Below are 17761 nucleotides of genomic sequence, written 5' to 3'. Positions count from 1 at the left end.
AAGGTGTATATTTTTATCTCCATTTCATTCAGCATGTTCAAAGTTTTGGGTTACAGAGATTTCTGTTCAAAGGTTGTGTCTTGCGTTAGTTTGGTGAATTATGTTGCGTTAACTACAGTATATGGAGCTGATGTGATGATGATGATTGATGTTGCCGATGATTTAAATGGGGGAAAGTTCATATTCCAAATTTGATTTAGTTGTAAAACAAGGTGACGATGAGGAGGTGAGTGGGGAGGAGAGAAGGTGGTGGTGGACGATGACGAAGGCAGGCCGGAGCTAGGAGGAGGAGGAGGAAAAAAGAGGAATAGTAGTCCGGGCTGGGAGGAGCAGAAGGAGGAGGGCCAGGAGAAAGAGGTGGAGGAAGAGAAGTAGGAGGAGGAAGAGGGAGACAGTGGCGGTGGTGGTTTATTTTCTTACCTGATTGCCAAGAGAGCATTTGTATATAAGCAAGCAATAATAATAATAATAATAATAACTCTTATTTACCCAGGGTAGCCACTCTCAGCTGTAAGCTGTTCTTCCAGCGGGCCCTGCATAACATAATATGTTATTATTACCCTTCTCCATTCTAAATGCTGAGCGCCAAGCAAGAAGGCAGAAGGTCCCATTTTTATAAGTCTTTGGTATGACTCGGCCGGGGATCGAACCCACGACCTCCCGTCCATGAGGCGGGCGCTCTACCACTGAGCCATCATGTCCACCAATCATGCATTGGATCGTTATAGGGTCCCTTCCGAGTCCAGGGACCAGGGGAGCGTGTCATGAAAGGAGAATTTGGAAAATTTAATAAAACCTTCATAATGATGTTTTTGGAATTTTTTATTCGCTTTCTTAAATGTTTAATTTTCAAAGAGGCAGATTTCGATCCACTCTACCTTCGTCTACCATGGAATTTTTTTTTCTTAAGAACTGAATTTCCGAAAATGTTACTCACCCACCACCCCCTAAAAAGAACTGAAAATCTTACTGGGACGTGTTGCCATAATGAGCGCCCTAGCGGTGAAGTGGAAGTAGATATGGAGAAAATACATGAAGCAGGAAGAATGGGGCACATCCACATAATAAGCATGGGGGGGGGGGTACTGTGATATTTTGATTGTGCTGGGTATAAGACATGCATTGTTTTTAGCCTTGCCATTTTACCTCTGCCATTATAAGTTTAAGTGGCCTAGCTACTGATGCCATCGATGAAGTTAAAACCGTTCATAAAACACTTGAGACAATATTCACCCTGTCTCTACAATTTTATTTATTATAAACTAACACAACAATCTAACAGATATTTCAACAAAGAATTCAGTTTTGTTCAGAATTTTGAAAGCTGCATCATCTATGATTACAATTTTGCCTTTTCTTTTCATTTGTATCTCCGTGCTTTGTACACGTTTTTAAAAGTATTATGCATGAATTGCGTTCTGTGATTTATTTCGTATAGCTTTACTAATGCACCCTTCAGTGGCGGGTCTACGGGGGGGGGGGGTAGGGGTTAACTGTTTGTCAAATTTCTCGGCCAAACTCCCTCCTTGGAAAAAAAATCTATATTCGCCCCTGTCCTTATTCCCGACAATCAAGATCCAATCATTTTTAATTCTCATCTTCCCTCTTACCGGTGAATAAATGAATTTTCATTGAACACTAAAATCTCGACTGTTGAATCCCCGTTCATTTAGATATACCGTCTTTCTATCTTACCTATGGATACCTATGGATGCTTCTGAACGCAGTCTAAGACTCAATATATTCAGTTCCAAATTCTGTTTCCTCTTTAGGTTGGCCAGATCATGTCCTGGTGGGTCAGCGTCAAACTTGTACTTCACAGGTTCACATCTCCAATACTTATCCAGTCCATTCTCGAAGCTGTGGACACTGGGTGCATTTACTAATTCATCACTTAGGCTATTCCAAGGTTTCCTAATTCTTATGTAAAAAGAATTCTTACGTTTCTCAGTTACTGACCTCGGAATGTACAATTTTTATCATGACCTTTGGTAGGCCCATGCACCTGACGACCCAAATCTGGCACTACCTCTTGTGAAATAACTTACATACCTGTGAAATAACTTGTATGTTTCGATCATTATCTTCTCGTGCTCGGCGATATGCTAATGTAGGAAGTTTTAGTTGAATCAATCCTTGTTCATATTGAAGGTTCTTTACTTCAGGTACCAACTTAGTGGCCCTTCTTTGTACATTTTCTATTGCTTGAAAATCTTTACATTTATTTCCTATTTTCTTATGAAGTTTCATTTCGTTATTGATTAATGACAATTTTTTTCACTGTAATGTGCATGACTGAAGCAACTTTTGTCAAGAGTCGTTCACTACACTCGCTCGCAGCAGGCGTTTATATAGTCTCTCGCATACTTACGAATTTATATCATGCAGCTTGTATACCAGTAAATTGAAGTTGATGACCTTGATTTAAGTGTTTTGCTTACTGTACTGTAGGGGAAGGCGGGATAAGTTGTGACACTTTTTGCATTTTGCATGTTAGAATTGATACGACTAGTAATATTGTAGAAATAAGTACCTTGCCTTTAAATTTGATTCTTGGGAAATGTTTTTCACCTATATATAACTTTCTACCCCCACACTGAAAGTCATCGTGACCTTTGAAAAAAAAACGATGTTAAATGGCTCAACTTGCCCCATATATGGGGTAAGTTGTGCCACCGTCTGGGGTAAGTTGAGCCACAAAAACTATGTACATAATGTATGTGGGAAGAACCAGGATGTCAATTTTTCATTTAAAGTCTTTTTACTTGCTAATTCTCTATAAATACTAACATCTTCTAAAAGTAAAAAGAACTGTCATGTGAATTTACTCCTTACCGCCTGCATATCAATGGCTTTTTACGTTTTTTAATTTTTATATTATACATCACCATAAGAATTAACATGGCTCAACTTGCCCCATGTTGCTTTGGCTTAAATTACCCCTGTCCGAACTTGCTATGATATTTTCACATTCACACATTTCTTATGCATTCATCATGCAAAAAACTATGACAAGAATGAGAATCCATGCCTGTACTTACAATATTGTTCTTATTTCTATAATATATTCAAAGACGTGTTTGGGTAAAAAGCACTTATCTATTTCACACCCTTATTTACTTTTTTGGCTGAAATTTGTATTTTTCCCTCTAAAAAAGTACTTTTTATTCAAAGTTGGAAATAAAGTGGTTGGGTTAAGGGTTATGCAATGGGTCATCAATAAATGACACTACAACAATGTCTGACTCATTCATTATTAGCATGGGGGTGGTGGCCCAACTTGCCCCGCCTTCCCCTATACAGTGCGTATAAAAAAACGGGACAGATTTGAAAAGTCTATAAAATTTTTGTTTCAAATTATGATGTCTATATTTTGGTGCTAATAGGTGCTCTAACGTCTTATCTTTGAAATGCAATTTAAAAAAAATGAGTTTTGTTCATGCTTGAGCGAACACGGGACGTTTTTGTTGGGGGTTCAAAAAGAGGCTTGCGCCAGAATTGCAGAATATGAGTAATATGATGATCAGACTTCTTGCTAATCAGGAGAGTTCCTCTGGACCTTTTCATTATTTGTGCCACAATTTTCGAATCATGCTGTCAAATTTTATTTACAAATTTATTTATTTACGTGATTACTTGAATTATTTTGTTTTCTCATTTAAACTTCTCTTACCTTTTAATTTTCCTTCATAAGTAACCGAGAAAATAAGATTTTTTTTTGTCAACCCAAGCAAGAAGATTTGCATTATTAATTGGAAAAACTTGTGATTATTCAAATCCTATTATTATATGAAACAAGTTATGTTATGTACCTTTAAAAGACATGAATGTATTTTTCAAGGGGTCATTGATTCTTTGACCAGTGGCACGTTAAATTGCTTGACAGGAAACACAGGAAGGGATTCATGTCTTTCAATGACAATGGTGTATTGAGTCAATTTTGAAGGAGCTAGATATGGCAGGTCGGGTAAAATGTATTAAAAAGTTGTGAGCGAGCGAAGTGAGCACGCAAATATTCCCACTTTTTTATTATATCAAATTTTGTGATAGATTTTGACATAATATTCAGAAAATCATATCATATTTTACTTTCTATCTTTCCTTTTATTTCCTGTACACTTTTTTCTTGGTCATGATTTTGTTTTAATTAAGGGGGGGGGCATCCCGAGCCCCCGCCCATCTGTGTGGCTCTGTTCAAAAGGTACAATAACCTTTGTAGCACACAATGAAAGGATTTGAAAAAATTCCACGCTCTCCCATATTTTGGTTGAAAATTGTTTTAGCTTGAAGAATTAAGGAATATTCAAAGCTAACAAAGAGCATATTAAAAACGAAACATGCACACAACGAGGTGAGTCAGTCAATGATGTCCATCACTCACTATTTCTTTTGTTTTTTATTGATTGAATTATACAATATTTCATTTTTTATAGATTTGACAATAAGGAACAAATTGACTGAACCATTTAGTATTAAACAATGCTAATTCCAGACATTCAGGGAGGAATTAATCATTGTATCATTTGACAATGAGGAGAATTTCATATTTCATATAACAAAATACAAAAGAAATAGTGAGTGGATGACGTCATAGTCTCCTCATTTTCATACAAGACAGGATAGGATGTGCATATAACTGTTTTGTGAAATTAAGCGAAATTTTAAAATGTTATAACTTTCTTATTTTACATCCGATTTTGATGAAATTTTTAGTGTTATGCTTGTTGGATTTTCTGTTTTTATTGAATTCAATTTTTTGTTGGGGTGGACTTGTCCTTTAAAACAAAGATGATGACTGAACATGTCAGCTGAGCGCAACTGCTTTTCTTTTCATTTTTTACTATTTTTAGTCATATTTAACTAGAATACATGAGGGATGGTGTCATCGTCTGGCTCATTCCGACCATACGGAAAATATATAAAATAATGCTAAACTTTCAAAATTATAATGAACGAACTTTTTCATATTTCAATTAAATTGTTTTTGTTAATGCCTGTTAGATTTTACTCTTTTTCCCAACTTGATTTTGGGCCACACATTTTTTTCACTTCTCAAGAGTCAACCTTAAGAGAAAGAGAGAGAGAGGGGGGGGGGGACAGGGAGAGAGATGGAGAGTGGGGGCACCTGCTTCTTTAAAAAATAGCTAAATTAAAAGTTAAACACACTCCCCTTTTTATCTAATTCTCAGGTCGGACGTCGTCTTACAAAGAAGTATACCCCTCTTTTTTATATCAATCCTAAGTTGTCGACAGTAATGACGGCACGGTCACAACGAAACAGTCGCTTTGATTGGCTGTTACCCTTTAGTGATGGGCGGGACTTCGTCCTCTTCTCAACCAATTAGAATTAACAAACATGACGAAGTACTCTTCCACGTATCTTCTTTGTAATCATAAAATGCAATCACTGTCTCTTAACAAATCAGACAGCCATTCTAATTTCAGAAAAAAAGGCCAGAGAAGTACCACATCGTGAAGAAAAGAAGATATAGACTTAAAGGTAAGGAAATTACATTTCTCCAAGTCTCATCAATTCTTCATCACATCTATTACTTCGGCTAATTGCATTGATGTTTCTGCAAAGGATGCGCAGAGATAATCTGAGCTTTTTTCAAAGTCAACATTTCTGCTATAATTTTCAAGTAGTGAAAAAACCCAAACAAGAGTGTGTATATTGGTAAAGAGAGTGGGGTATGTCTTCACCCCTTGACTAAGGCTGATGGTGCCATACTTAAGAAATTTTAGAAATACACCCATTTCTATTTCATTCCCCCTCTCATCTTTCGAAATATAGACCCACCATTATCATTGACTCGAAAATTTATGCGAGTCGTGCATGTCTCAACCATCTTGAGTTGAGTATTCCTCTAGTATTGAACGATCTTTTTGAATCTTTAATTAATGCGATACGTAAACAAATTCCTCTAACTCCAACAGGAGCATCAAATCCCTAGCTGTAACATCGGAATCCAGGACATTCTAATTCAAGATGACCAATCTATTACTCTGGATGATTTCTGTTACCACTATTGCTACTGCTTCTGGTCTCACTATTGACGTGGACGGTCCGATCAGTGGTATGTAGTCTTCTGAATATCTTAAAACGGGTTGATAATATCTAATGATATTCACATTTTTATATTAATTGATTTGGGCTGCAACGACTCTGAATTATGCATGATTCCAACCAGGAGCTGATCCAAGATTTTTCCAGGGGGGGGGGGCAATTTTCTACACTAAAAAATTAACAAACCCCCCATAAAAAAGGTGATTTAGGTCAGGAATAAAATGAAAGCTACAAAAAAGCTATTTACTACAAAATGGAGGTAATTTTCTTCCAAGAAAAATTTGACCATAAAAAATAAATAAATGAATAAATAAAGTATTAACTACAAAATGGAAGTCATTTCGTTCCACGAAAATATGACAAGCAAAAGTTCCAAATTCCAAATATAGCTAGCCCGAAAATAAAGCGTATTAAAAATTGAATGATTAATATGAAAGTTATATTGTCTTTTAAAAGCTTCATTTACAAGGTTTTATATCAATGAAGTGAAAAAAAAAATATTATATGCACGTTATGCTATTCCAATCATGTATATTTGATAGCCGCTCATTTCACATTATTTCATATTTCTTTTGTATTTCATTTAAGTCTTTTACGGATAAAAAACAATATAAGACAGCAACATCAAATGCATAACAAATTCCAAGTTTGATAGAAATGAAAAGAATGCCTGCTAAAAGTCACGTATTAATCTCCATACTTGCGCCAACACAAACTTTAAATTCAAGAAAACCTTTCGTGTACTATTTATTTCACTATTTATTTCTATCTCTGTCTATATTTTAATTATTCACTTCGGCAAATAACCAATACATTGATATAGTCCTCCGATAAATACACGTATGCGTATATATCGAACTCAATATACATGAAGTATAATAGGATATTGAATATTTACCTACCTTTTCCACTGGTGGACTTAAGTGGTAAAAAGAGTTAACTGGATAACTGTAGGCAATAATAACCTCAATGCTTGATGCTTATAAAAAAATGAACTACAATAATGACATAACGGGTATGTTTAAAATCTAACTTAAACTTTAACTTAATTTGAAGAAGCTAAAAGCAATTCAGAAACATAATCATTAAGGTATTTGGAATGAATTATGGACAGGGATGTATTAGTTTTCATTCATATTTACTCAGAATTATGATGCCTTTTCTCGGCACCCTAATAATGGTACAGAGATGAACCATGCAGTAAAGATGCAAATTTGAACATTTCGTAACGTCCATTATGCTCCTTAAAAGGTGAAAATGTTGCACTTCTGAGGATGCAATCGAGCATTTATTGGTACAAATAATAGTAATAGTGTGAATGGGTGCACCTTTTCCCAATAGGGTGCAAAATTACACCCCAAAGGAGCTAACAATGATTCATGAGCAAACTTGACCTTTATTTCTTAGTGTGAATATTGCCACGATCAGGCGCGGATCCAGGATTTTCCAAGGGGGGGGGGGGGCACATTTTTCCGAGGAAAAATATGACAAGCAAAAACAAAACAAACAAAAAAAGGTCTTCATTATCAAGGGGGGGGACACTTCTGTTTTAACGGTATTTTTACATTACACATTTTAATTTTGCTTCTCAAGGGGGGGGGGGAGAGGGCAAAGGCCGGCTGTGCCCCCCGTCCTGGATCCGCCCCAGTGGCCACTGTGATGAAGTTCATTTGGGGCAATATAGTTAAAGGGGAAGCTAATCCTGACGAGGTTTATTGTAAAAAAATAGCAGAAAAAATATTGGTGAAGATTTGACGAAAATCAATCAAATATTAATATAATAATAATAATAATACCAACATGCTTATATAGCGCATATCACTGCCAAATGCGCTTCATTTGATTATTACCCCGGCCTTAGCACCGCAGCCTTTTACAGCGCGAAGGCATTTCAAGGAATAAATTCCTGCCAGGTACCCATTTACCTCACCTGGGTCGAGTGCAGTACATTGTGGATAAATTTCTTGCCGAAGCAAATATTAACAAAAAGTTATAATGTTATTTTGGAGGATTTGTGACATCATATGCGAGTAGCTTCCTCTTGTATCGCGAATTAAGGGGGGAAAATCAGTGAAATGTCATTGAAAGTATTGAAAATGGGTTTTATTGTAGGCCTATCTTCATTATGCATCAACCGAAAAATTATTTCATACCCACTCCCGAAAGAAGAACATGTTTAGTCATGAATTATAAATATATATATATTGCTTTGCGATTTTTTTCAAACCTTCACCATTTTGTCTTATTCATTTTTCTCCTTTCCAACACAACATTTATGACCAAGGCTGGATTCCCCTATAAACAAGAAAATTGAGATACATTTACAGTAAATTTGATCTTTTTTTTTCATGTCAGGTCCGTGTTCTCTATGTCCAGAAGGAGCTCCCGGTCCCCGTGGACCACCTGGAGACATTGGCCTACCGGGAAGAGACGGTCGTGATGGGAGGGACGCTTCGTGTAATGGCCAACTATCAGGTAGAATAATGGTGACGACGGGAGTCAAAGTGTTGTTAATACCTCAGTCACATTTGCTCTACGGCGAGTCGAAACCGTTTTAACATTTTTTCGTACCAGCTACATAATTATAGATGGTTTGAATAAAAATGAATAAAATGGCTGTTTTCGACTCGCTGCACGGCCTCCTTAGAACAAATGTGACTGAGGTGTCGATGATAATGTCAGGAATAATGATAATGAAAATAAAGATAATTGATTATAATAATTAGAATGATTATATTAATGATAATTATTGATGATAATGTCACCCGATAACACAAACTTGATACACTTTTTATTCCGCTTCATTAGAGCTAGTATACCAGAACCAGGAAGGAAATAGTGCTATTTCAGTAAAAAAAATACTAAGAAATACAATCGTTATGTGCAATATCCTAACTCCATATTTGCTAAGTATTGGAAAAAAATCTTCGATTTACCGTAATCCAAGCAGTCAGGGTGGCGTCACAGTCATGCGACATTGTTATTTTTTCAATTGATAATGGGCAATTTCGAGTGACACGACACAGACCTTTATTGTATACTCTACTTTCTTCGTCGTCTTAACTTTTTCATCAAAGACTTTAACATTCCTAATGTGGGAAGGGGTGCCCCTGTCCCCAAACTGTCGCCCCTGGTAAGTGTCATAATCGAGAGAGCGAGGGAAGTCACTCTTCTATCTTAGTAACTATCTTTTTCTTAATTATACAATCTTTCTTTGTCTTTGTATAATTTCTCCCATACATGTACCATAGAGCTATAGCTCTCAGCATGTACTGTATTTCAGCAAAAGCTTCGATCCAACTAGGGCATGGGGCTTGTCATTGTTCAAAACCCACCGACACCCGACTAAGGAAATTAAAATTGGTATAGTGTCGAAAATCTGTTTATCTGCTCGTCAGTCGAATTGGGATCGTCCTAGGCACTTGGTGCATAAATATAAACAAAATAAACATTCAAATAATTATATACAATATATCAATGTGACAATAATCAAACTTAACAATGCATGTAATACAAAATTGTATATCAAAGGGATAGACCCGTTTCAGATTATTAATAACCAACCTGTTCTTCCCCGGGGTCCCTGCACTAACCCGTCTCTGTGGTCTAGTGGTTAAGGCACCGGGTGTTCCAAGCTGGGGGCCCGGGTTCGATTCCCGGTAAATAATTTTTTGTCTCTGCCCGGAATCGAACCCGGGCCCCCAGCTTAGAATGCCGGTGCCTTAACCACTATAGACCGCAGAGACGGGCTAGAGGCTTGGGCGACCCCGATCCGATTGACCATCAGATAAACAGATTTTCGACATTACTGATTAAATTCTCTTTGTCGGGTGTCGATGAGTTTTGAACAATGACAAGTCACCATGCCTCAGCTGCAAAGCAATTAGTGCTTATATTCAGTAAATGTATGGAACAATATACAAATGTGAGAAATTGTATGTACAATAGCTTTGCCAACTCTTTTATTCAAATATATGTTTTCAAATGAATGAATCCGAATGAAGAGATCAATGGTATTTGAGGCATAGCTCAAATCAAGGTTCCCCAGAACTATCTGCCCTTGGAAAAATTAGTGAGGCCGAAAAAATGCGTCTGTCGGGAATCGAACCAGGGGCTTTCATGCAGCTTAGAACGCCGATGCCTTAACCACTAGACCACAGACACGGGTTAGTGGCTGGGGCGACCCAGATCAGATTGACGACCAATCGGATTGGGGTCGTCCTAGTCACTATAACCCGCCTCTGTGGTCTAGTGGTTAAGGCATCGGCGCTCTACGTGGGGGTCCCGGGTCCGATTCCTGGCAGAGACATTTTTTTCGCCTCATCAATTTTTCCAAGTGTAGACATAGCTCAAAATTTTGACCCTCTGAAATATTGACAGAGAGAAAGATTCCAAACATAAATAACAATAACTGTTTCTAAGCACTTGCTTTGATTCAGCTGAGGCATGGCGGCTTGTCATCATTTAAAACTTATCTACGCCCGACAAAGGAAATTTAATTAATGGGGTCGAAAATATGTGTGTGTGTGTATTTGAGTTTTGTCAGACGTATATCAATCAGATATGATTATTTACGTCTGGGACCGACCTTTAGCGTCACCATCCGAAAGACGCGACCAGGACTCGAACCTCTGCATCAATTTGTAACTTCCCCACAGCTTGGATTACAGGCGCACGCCACAACGCCCAGTCAATATGTTAATCTGACGGTCAATCGAATCGGGGGGCGCCCTAGCCACTATATCCGCCTCTGTGGTCTAGTGGTTAAGGCACCGCGTTCTATGGCCGGGTCCAGAGGTGTCGATCCTGGGGGGGGGGATCACCCCACCAATGAAAATATTGGGGGGGGGGCAAATATATCGTTTTGCCCCCCCATAATTCCGCATGTGCAAAAAAATAAAATAAGATAGTAATGTAACACAGAAATCAGCAAGCGAGATTGAGATAAACAACTCATTCTTTATTCAAAATCGTGCTCAAAATGTCCGCTTTTCAGATTGGATCGCGCTCGCATCATTTCTGTAGCAAAAACCCATACTTTTCATGATTAAATAGGTGAATAGAATGTCCCGTTTTCAGTTTAAAACCCTAAAGAACTCCCGCTTCGATTTGCAATAATGTTTTGTTGGATCTTATTTTAATTATCTTGTTTCTTTATTAAAAACGTCCATAAATGTCAATTTTTTCAGATCGAAATATCAAAATTTTCAACTAGCGCTTCGCGCTCGCATCTATTTTTTTTCAGATACCCCTCTTAATCAATGGTACCCCTCTTAATCAATGGTACCAAAAATGCTTAGAATGTCAGGCTTTCAGGTCTCAGCTCGCTCTCGGCACTCGCATTTTCTGTGTAGTGAGATATGTATTCTCCTCATAAATTACTACAAACATTCCTAAACAGACACCTTTTTCGTGTGCGGTATATTAAAAATTTCAGCTCGCGCTTCGCGATCGCATTAATTTGTTGGTGAGATACATATATATATATATATATATATATATGACTCATGAATGAGATAGAATGAATGAGATGAATGAGATAGAATGAAATGTGTGTGTTTGAGTTTGTGTGTTTGTCTTGCCTTTGGAAAGTTGATTCATGATTTTGCCCCCCCCCAATCTGAAAAATGGTTCGACGCCCCTGGCCGGGTCCCAGGTTTGATTCCCGGCAGTGACATTTTTCGGCCTCACCAATGTTTCCAAGGGTAGATAGCTCTGGGGAACATTGATTCAAGCTTCGCCTACCATTGTTCTCTTCATTCATTTCTTTCACAATATACTTATAATTATATATACACATAATTTATTTATATTCAAAACATTTGTTCCCCCCTCTTCAGGAATGCCGAGTCCTGTAGATCAAACGAACGATGGTAGCAGTGAAAACACGAGTGGTAGTAATACAGTAATCAATGTCAATAGTAGTGGAGCTGTGTATATAAGATGGGGTAGAGATGTTTGTGTTGATGGATCAGAACTGGTTTATGCTGGTAAGAAAACATTTTCAAAAATACGTTGTATTTATTACCTTTTATTCAGTTTCATTGATTCACGCAGTTCAGTGGACAAAAAGCTATGCGATGGGGGAAGGGACAGTAACTATATTTTGCAACAGAGTTAAAAGCAATATGGCAACAAATATAAGAATATTTTGTAAAAATAATGGAAATTAGAATATACAATAACTACAATCGAATAGCATGTTATATAATCTTCTGCTGAACTGTAGCTAGGGACACTTATTGCTTTTTGCATGTTAAACTTGATATATCTTGTACAAATAAGTACCTTGCCTTAAAATTTAATTCTTCTGAAATATTTTTCACCTATGTGTAACTTCTAAACCCCACACTGAAAGTCATTGTCACCTTTGAAAAAGAGATGTCAAATGGCTCAACTTGCCCCATCTGAGGGGTAAGTAAAGCCACCTTCTAGGGGTAAGTTGAGCCACGAAAAACAATCTACAAAAAGTATAGAGGTAAAACCATCACGCCAATTTTTTTATTTAAAGTCTTTTCACTTGCTAATTCTCCATAAATTCTAACATCCTCTAAAAAAAGAGAGAACATTTACATAAATTAACTCCTGTCTGCCCGTTTATCGATGGCTTTTTAAGGTTCAACTTACCTCATGTTGGGTGGATTAAGTCACCCCACTCCGAACGTAATGCGGTAACTTTGCATGCATACATTTCTAATACATCCATCATGTAAAGGACTATGACAAGAATTAAGATCCATACTTGGACTAACAATGTTGTTCGTTTGTCTTTATTGTGTTTAAAGACGTGTGTGTGTAAAAAGCACCTGTCTATTTCACACCCTTTTTAATTTTTTTTGGCTGAAATTTGTATTTTTCCCTAGCTCTAAAAAGGTACTTTTTGTTAAAAAGTTGAAAACAATGTGGTGGGGTTAGGGGTTATGCAATGGGTCATCAATACACTTCACTAACACAATTCCTGACTCATTCATTATTGGCCTGGGGCTGGTGGCTCAACTTGCCCCAATGCTCAACTTACCCGCCTTCCCCTACTTATAAGCATTGTTGTGTATGCAATTTGTAGGAACTGCAGCAGGAGCTCACTACACACATACAGGAAGTGGTTCTAACTATCTATGTATGCCACCTGAACCTATTTATGATGAACATCAGTCTGGTGTACATCGTGGTCTGCTGTACTCTGCCGAATATGAGACCAGCAATGCCATCGGTCGTCTCCATGGTATCCACAACCACACACCAAAATGTGCTGTCTGTAGGGCGCCCTCAGGACGATCTACCAAATTGATGATCCCTGCGCGGAACGAGTGCCCTTCTGACGAGTGGCGCCTGGAGTATAGTGGTTACCTCATGTCAGATTATTCTGGCCACAAACGTACTGAGTTCGTTTGTTTCGATCATGACATGGAAGCAGAGCCTGGTACAGCTGGAAACGAAAATGGGGCTCTCTTCTACATGGTAACAGCTACATGTGTGGCCGGAACTGGGCTTCGTTGTGGACCCTATATTGACGGTCAGGAACTCACTTGCGCTGTGTGTACGATTTAGAAATTGTTAAGATCGTGTGATAATATAGTGCGTACGTTTAATTATATCTGTGTAGTGTAGTTCATCTATTGAAACATGCAGTGGACAAAAGGAATTCCCGAAGGAATATTTGTCAATTCCAAGTAGCTAGTACTTTCGAAGTAGCTAGTACTTAGTTGCACCCACTGTTACTTTTTCCAGTGTGCCATTGACAGATAATTTTCAGAAACCTTGATTTTGGGGGGTTTTATGTTTTATAGCATGTATACAGCGAGGGAGAATATTGCCCACCCCTACCCCCTACTCCTTCAGTGTTTCAAAAAAGTTATGTAACCATATCATTCAAAAAATGGTTAAAGATTTAGTGACACGACATTTTCTCCTGTGACATTTGCTCCGGTCTTAATATCTCAGAGGGAGTGAGGATTTTCATAGAGATTTTGGTTCAGAATAGTGTAAAAATAAGGCTTAGGGTTTATGTTTGGCATAACGTGCAGATTTTCTATCGGGAGAATTGTCATGGAACCTTATCTTGAAATGGTGAACTGAAAGTTGACATTCTGGAACTTACTCGAGGATCAGGCAATGCCCGGTCAACATTATAGTTACGTAATAATATTGGTTGTATTGTATCCATGCATCTAAAACTCCTTGAGTGTTGGCGGTATACTAGTAGTAGATATAATTATGGCGATCTGGGGATTGTTGCATAAAAGTTGTCAGCACCGACAGGTTATCGAGAAGCAGTTACCAGAGTAATCGATGGTAACCGTCAGACACCTGTGCTTCGCAGCCAATAAAAAAAAACATGGAAATTTTCGTTATGAGACGACAGATATTGATGAAACACCCCAGGTCTTCAATGTCTTCATGATGTTATCTCAGCGATATAAACACCTTTCTTTGAATATTTTTCTGGTAGAGTATTCTTCAGAATGATTGGAAACATGTTTAATATTCTTTATATACTGTATATCATAGTTGTTTATTAAATAAGACAACTCCAGAAAAAAGGTGTATATTTTTATCTCCATTTCATTCAGCATGATTGTTCAAAGTTTTGAGTTACAGAGATTTCTGTTCAAAGGTTGTGTCTTGCGTTAGTTTGGTGAATTATGTTGCGTTAACTACAGTATATGGAGCTGATGTGATGATGATGATTGATGTTGCCGATGATTTAAATGGGGAAAGTTCATAACTATTCCAAATTTGATTTAGTTGTAAAACAAGGTGACGATGAGGAGGTGAGTGGGGAGGAGAGAAGGTGGTGGTGGACGATGACGAAGGCAGGCCGGAGCTAGGAGGAGGAGGAGGAGGAGGAAAAAAGAGGAATAGTAGTCCGGGCTGGGAGGAGCAGAAGGAGGAGGGCCAGGAGAAAGAGGTGGAGGAAGAGAAGTAGGAGGAGGAAGAGGGAGACAGTGGCGGCGGTGGTTTATTTTCTTACCTGATTTCCAAGAGAGCATTTGTATATATAAGCAAGCAATCATGCATTGGATCGTTATAAGGTCTCTTCCGAGTCCAGGGAACAGGGGAGCGTGTCATGAAAGGAGAATTTGGAAAATTTAATTAAACCTTCATAATGACGTTTTTGGAATGTTATATTCGCTTTCTTAAATGTTTAATTTTCAAAGAGGCAGATTTCGATCCACTCTACCTTCGTCTACCATGGAATTTTTTTTTCTTAAGAACTGAATTACCGAAAATGTTACTCACCCACCACCCCCTAAAAAGAACTGAAAATCTTACTGGGACGTGTTGCCAGGATAATGAGCGCCCTAGCGGTGAAGTGGAAGTAGATATGGAGAAAATACATGAAGCAGGAAGAATGGGGCACATCCACATAATAAGCATGGGGGGTACTGTGATATTTTGATTGTGCTGGGTATAAGACATGCATTGTTTTTAGCCTTGCCATTTTACCTCTGCCATTATAAGTTTAAGTGGCCTAGCTACTGATGCCTTCGATGAAGTTAAAACCGTTCATAAAACACATGAAACAATATTCACCCTGTCTCTACAATTTTATTTATTATAAACTAACACAACAATCTAACAGATATGTCGACAAAGAATTCAATTTTGTTCAGAATTTTGAAAGCTGCATCATCTATGATTACAATTTTGCCTTCTCTTTTCATTTGTTATCTCCGTGCTTTGTACACGTTTTTCTGTGATTTATTTCGTATATAGCTTTACTAATGCACCCTTCAGTGGCTGGTCTACGGGGGGGGGGTAGGGGTTAACTTTTTGTTTGTCAAATTTCTCGGCCAAACTCCCTCCTTGGGAAAAAAATCTATATTCGCCCCTGTCCTTATTCCCGACAATCAAGATCCAATTATTTTCAGTTCTCATCTTCCCTCTTACCGGTGAATAAATGAACTTTCATTGAACACTAAAATCTCGACTGTTGATTCCCCGTTTGTTCATTTAGATATGCCTTCATTCTATCTTACCTATGGATGCTTCTGAACGCAGTCTAAGACTCTATATATTCAGTTCCAAATTCTGTCTCTTTAGGTTGGCCAGATCATGTCCTGGTGGGTCAGCGTCAAACTTGTACTTCACAGGTAGGTTCACATCTCCAATACTCCATTCTCGAAGATGTGGACACTGGGTGCATTTACTAATTCATTACTTAGGCTATTCCAAGGTTTCCTAATTCTTACACTGTCTTATGTAAAAAAATTCTTACGTTTCTCAGTTACTGACCTCGGAATGTACAATTTTTATCATGATCTTTGGTAGGCCCGTGCACCTGACGACCCAAATCTGGCACTACCTCTTGTGAAATAACTTACATACCTGTGAAATAACTTGTATGTTTCGATCATTATCTTCTCGCGCTCGGCGATATGCTTATGTAGGAAGTTTTAGTTGAATCAATCTTTGTTCATATTGAAGGTTCTTTACTTCAGGTACCAACTTAGTGGCCCTTCTTTGTACATTTTCTATTGCTTGAAAATCTTTACATTTATTTCCTATTTTCTTATGAAGTTTCATTTCTTTATTGATTAATGACAATTTTTCACTGTAATGTGCATGACTGAAGCAACTTTTGTCAAGAGTTAGATTCAAGGAGGTGCATTTAATATACCAATTGGGCGCTGGGTTGCAATTGAGTCTATAATTATAGAGAAAAACAATCTTCATATCTGGGTCAAAGTTTGCCAACAGTGAATTTTAATGAAATCACAGATCGTGTTCGGTTTTTCTTTTTGCAAGTAAGTATAGCCTTATCTCCAAACATCACCGACACATGTAGGTGATATCGTTTATTGCTCTATCTATATAGGATCTGTCAAAATCCCGGATCAGTTTGATCCGGAAAGCCACTGTGCACCCTGTCCGGGTCAAAGTATACCCGGAATTAGAACCGAATCGACACAGAAAGGGCCTTTATTTTATTTGTGATTGGGAATATTTATCGTATTAACAGTATAAGGATCTCAAATTGAGGTAGGCCCGTATATTTCTCTCCAAATCTGGGGACATTTTGTCCAAGATGATAAGAACCAAGCACAGTGAACATTTTGCTTTATATATAGATTCCTTCACACTCTTAAAGGTCAAGTCCATACGTTTTTACTATTTTTAGTCATATTTAACTAGAATACATGAGGAATGGTGTCATCTTCTCGCTCTGTCCGACCATAAATACGGAAAATATATAAAATAATGCTAAACTTTCAAAATTATAATGTAAGAAGTTTTTTATTTTCATCCTATTTCAATTAAATTGTTTATGTTAATGCCTGTTAGATTTTACACTTTTTCCCAACTTGATTTTGGGCCACACATTTTTTTTCAAAACTTCTCAAGAGTCAACCTTAAGAGAAAGAGAGAGAGAGGGGGGGGGGAGACAGGGAGAGAGATGGAGAGTGGGGGCACCTGCTTCTTTGAAAAATAGCTAAATAAAAAGTTAAACACACTCCCCTTTTTATCTAATTCTCAGGTCGGACGTCGTCTTACAAAAAAGTATACCCCTCTTTTTTATATACAATCCTAAGTTGTCGACAGTAATGACGGCACGGTCACAACGAAACAGTCGCTTTGATTGGCTGTTACCCTTTAGTGATGGGCGGGACTTCGTCCTCCTCTCAACCAATTAGAATTAACAAACATGACGAAGTTCTCTTCCACGTATCTTCTTTGTAATCATAAAATGGC

The 17761-nt window shown here is 37.8% G+C and overlaps 1 protein-coding gene across 1 annotated transcript; it reads left to right on the top strand.

The window, feature by feature from the left end:
* Nucleotides 1-5436: 5436 nt before the first annotated feature.
* On the top strand, nt 5437-14599 carry LOC121425232. The gene is made up of 5 exons (XM_041621248.1): nt 5437-5500; nt 5938-6077; nt 8423-8542; nt 11908-12057; nt 13131-14599. The coding sequence occupies exons 2-5, from the start codon at nt 5990-5992 to the stop codon at nt 13613-13615; spliced, it is 843 nt and encodes a 280-aa protein (XP_041477182.1). The 5' UTR covers nt 5437-5500; nt 5938-5989; the 3' UTR covers nt 13616-14599.
* Nucleotides 14600-17761: the final 3162 nt, after the last annotated feature.

This window comes from Lytechinus variegatus, chromosome 12 (genome assembly GCF_018143015.1).
Source record: "Lytechinus variegatus isolate NC3 chromosome 12, Lvar_3.0, whole genome shotgun sequence".
NCBI classification, from domain to species: Eukaryota; Metazoa; Echinodermata; class Echinoidea; order Temnopleuroida; family Toxopneustidae; genus Lytechinus; species Lytechinus variegatus.
The sequence above is the reverse complement of the archived record's forward strand: the minus strand, read 5'-3'. Positions and strand labels throughout refer to the sequence as shown.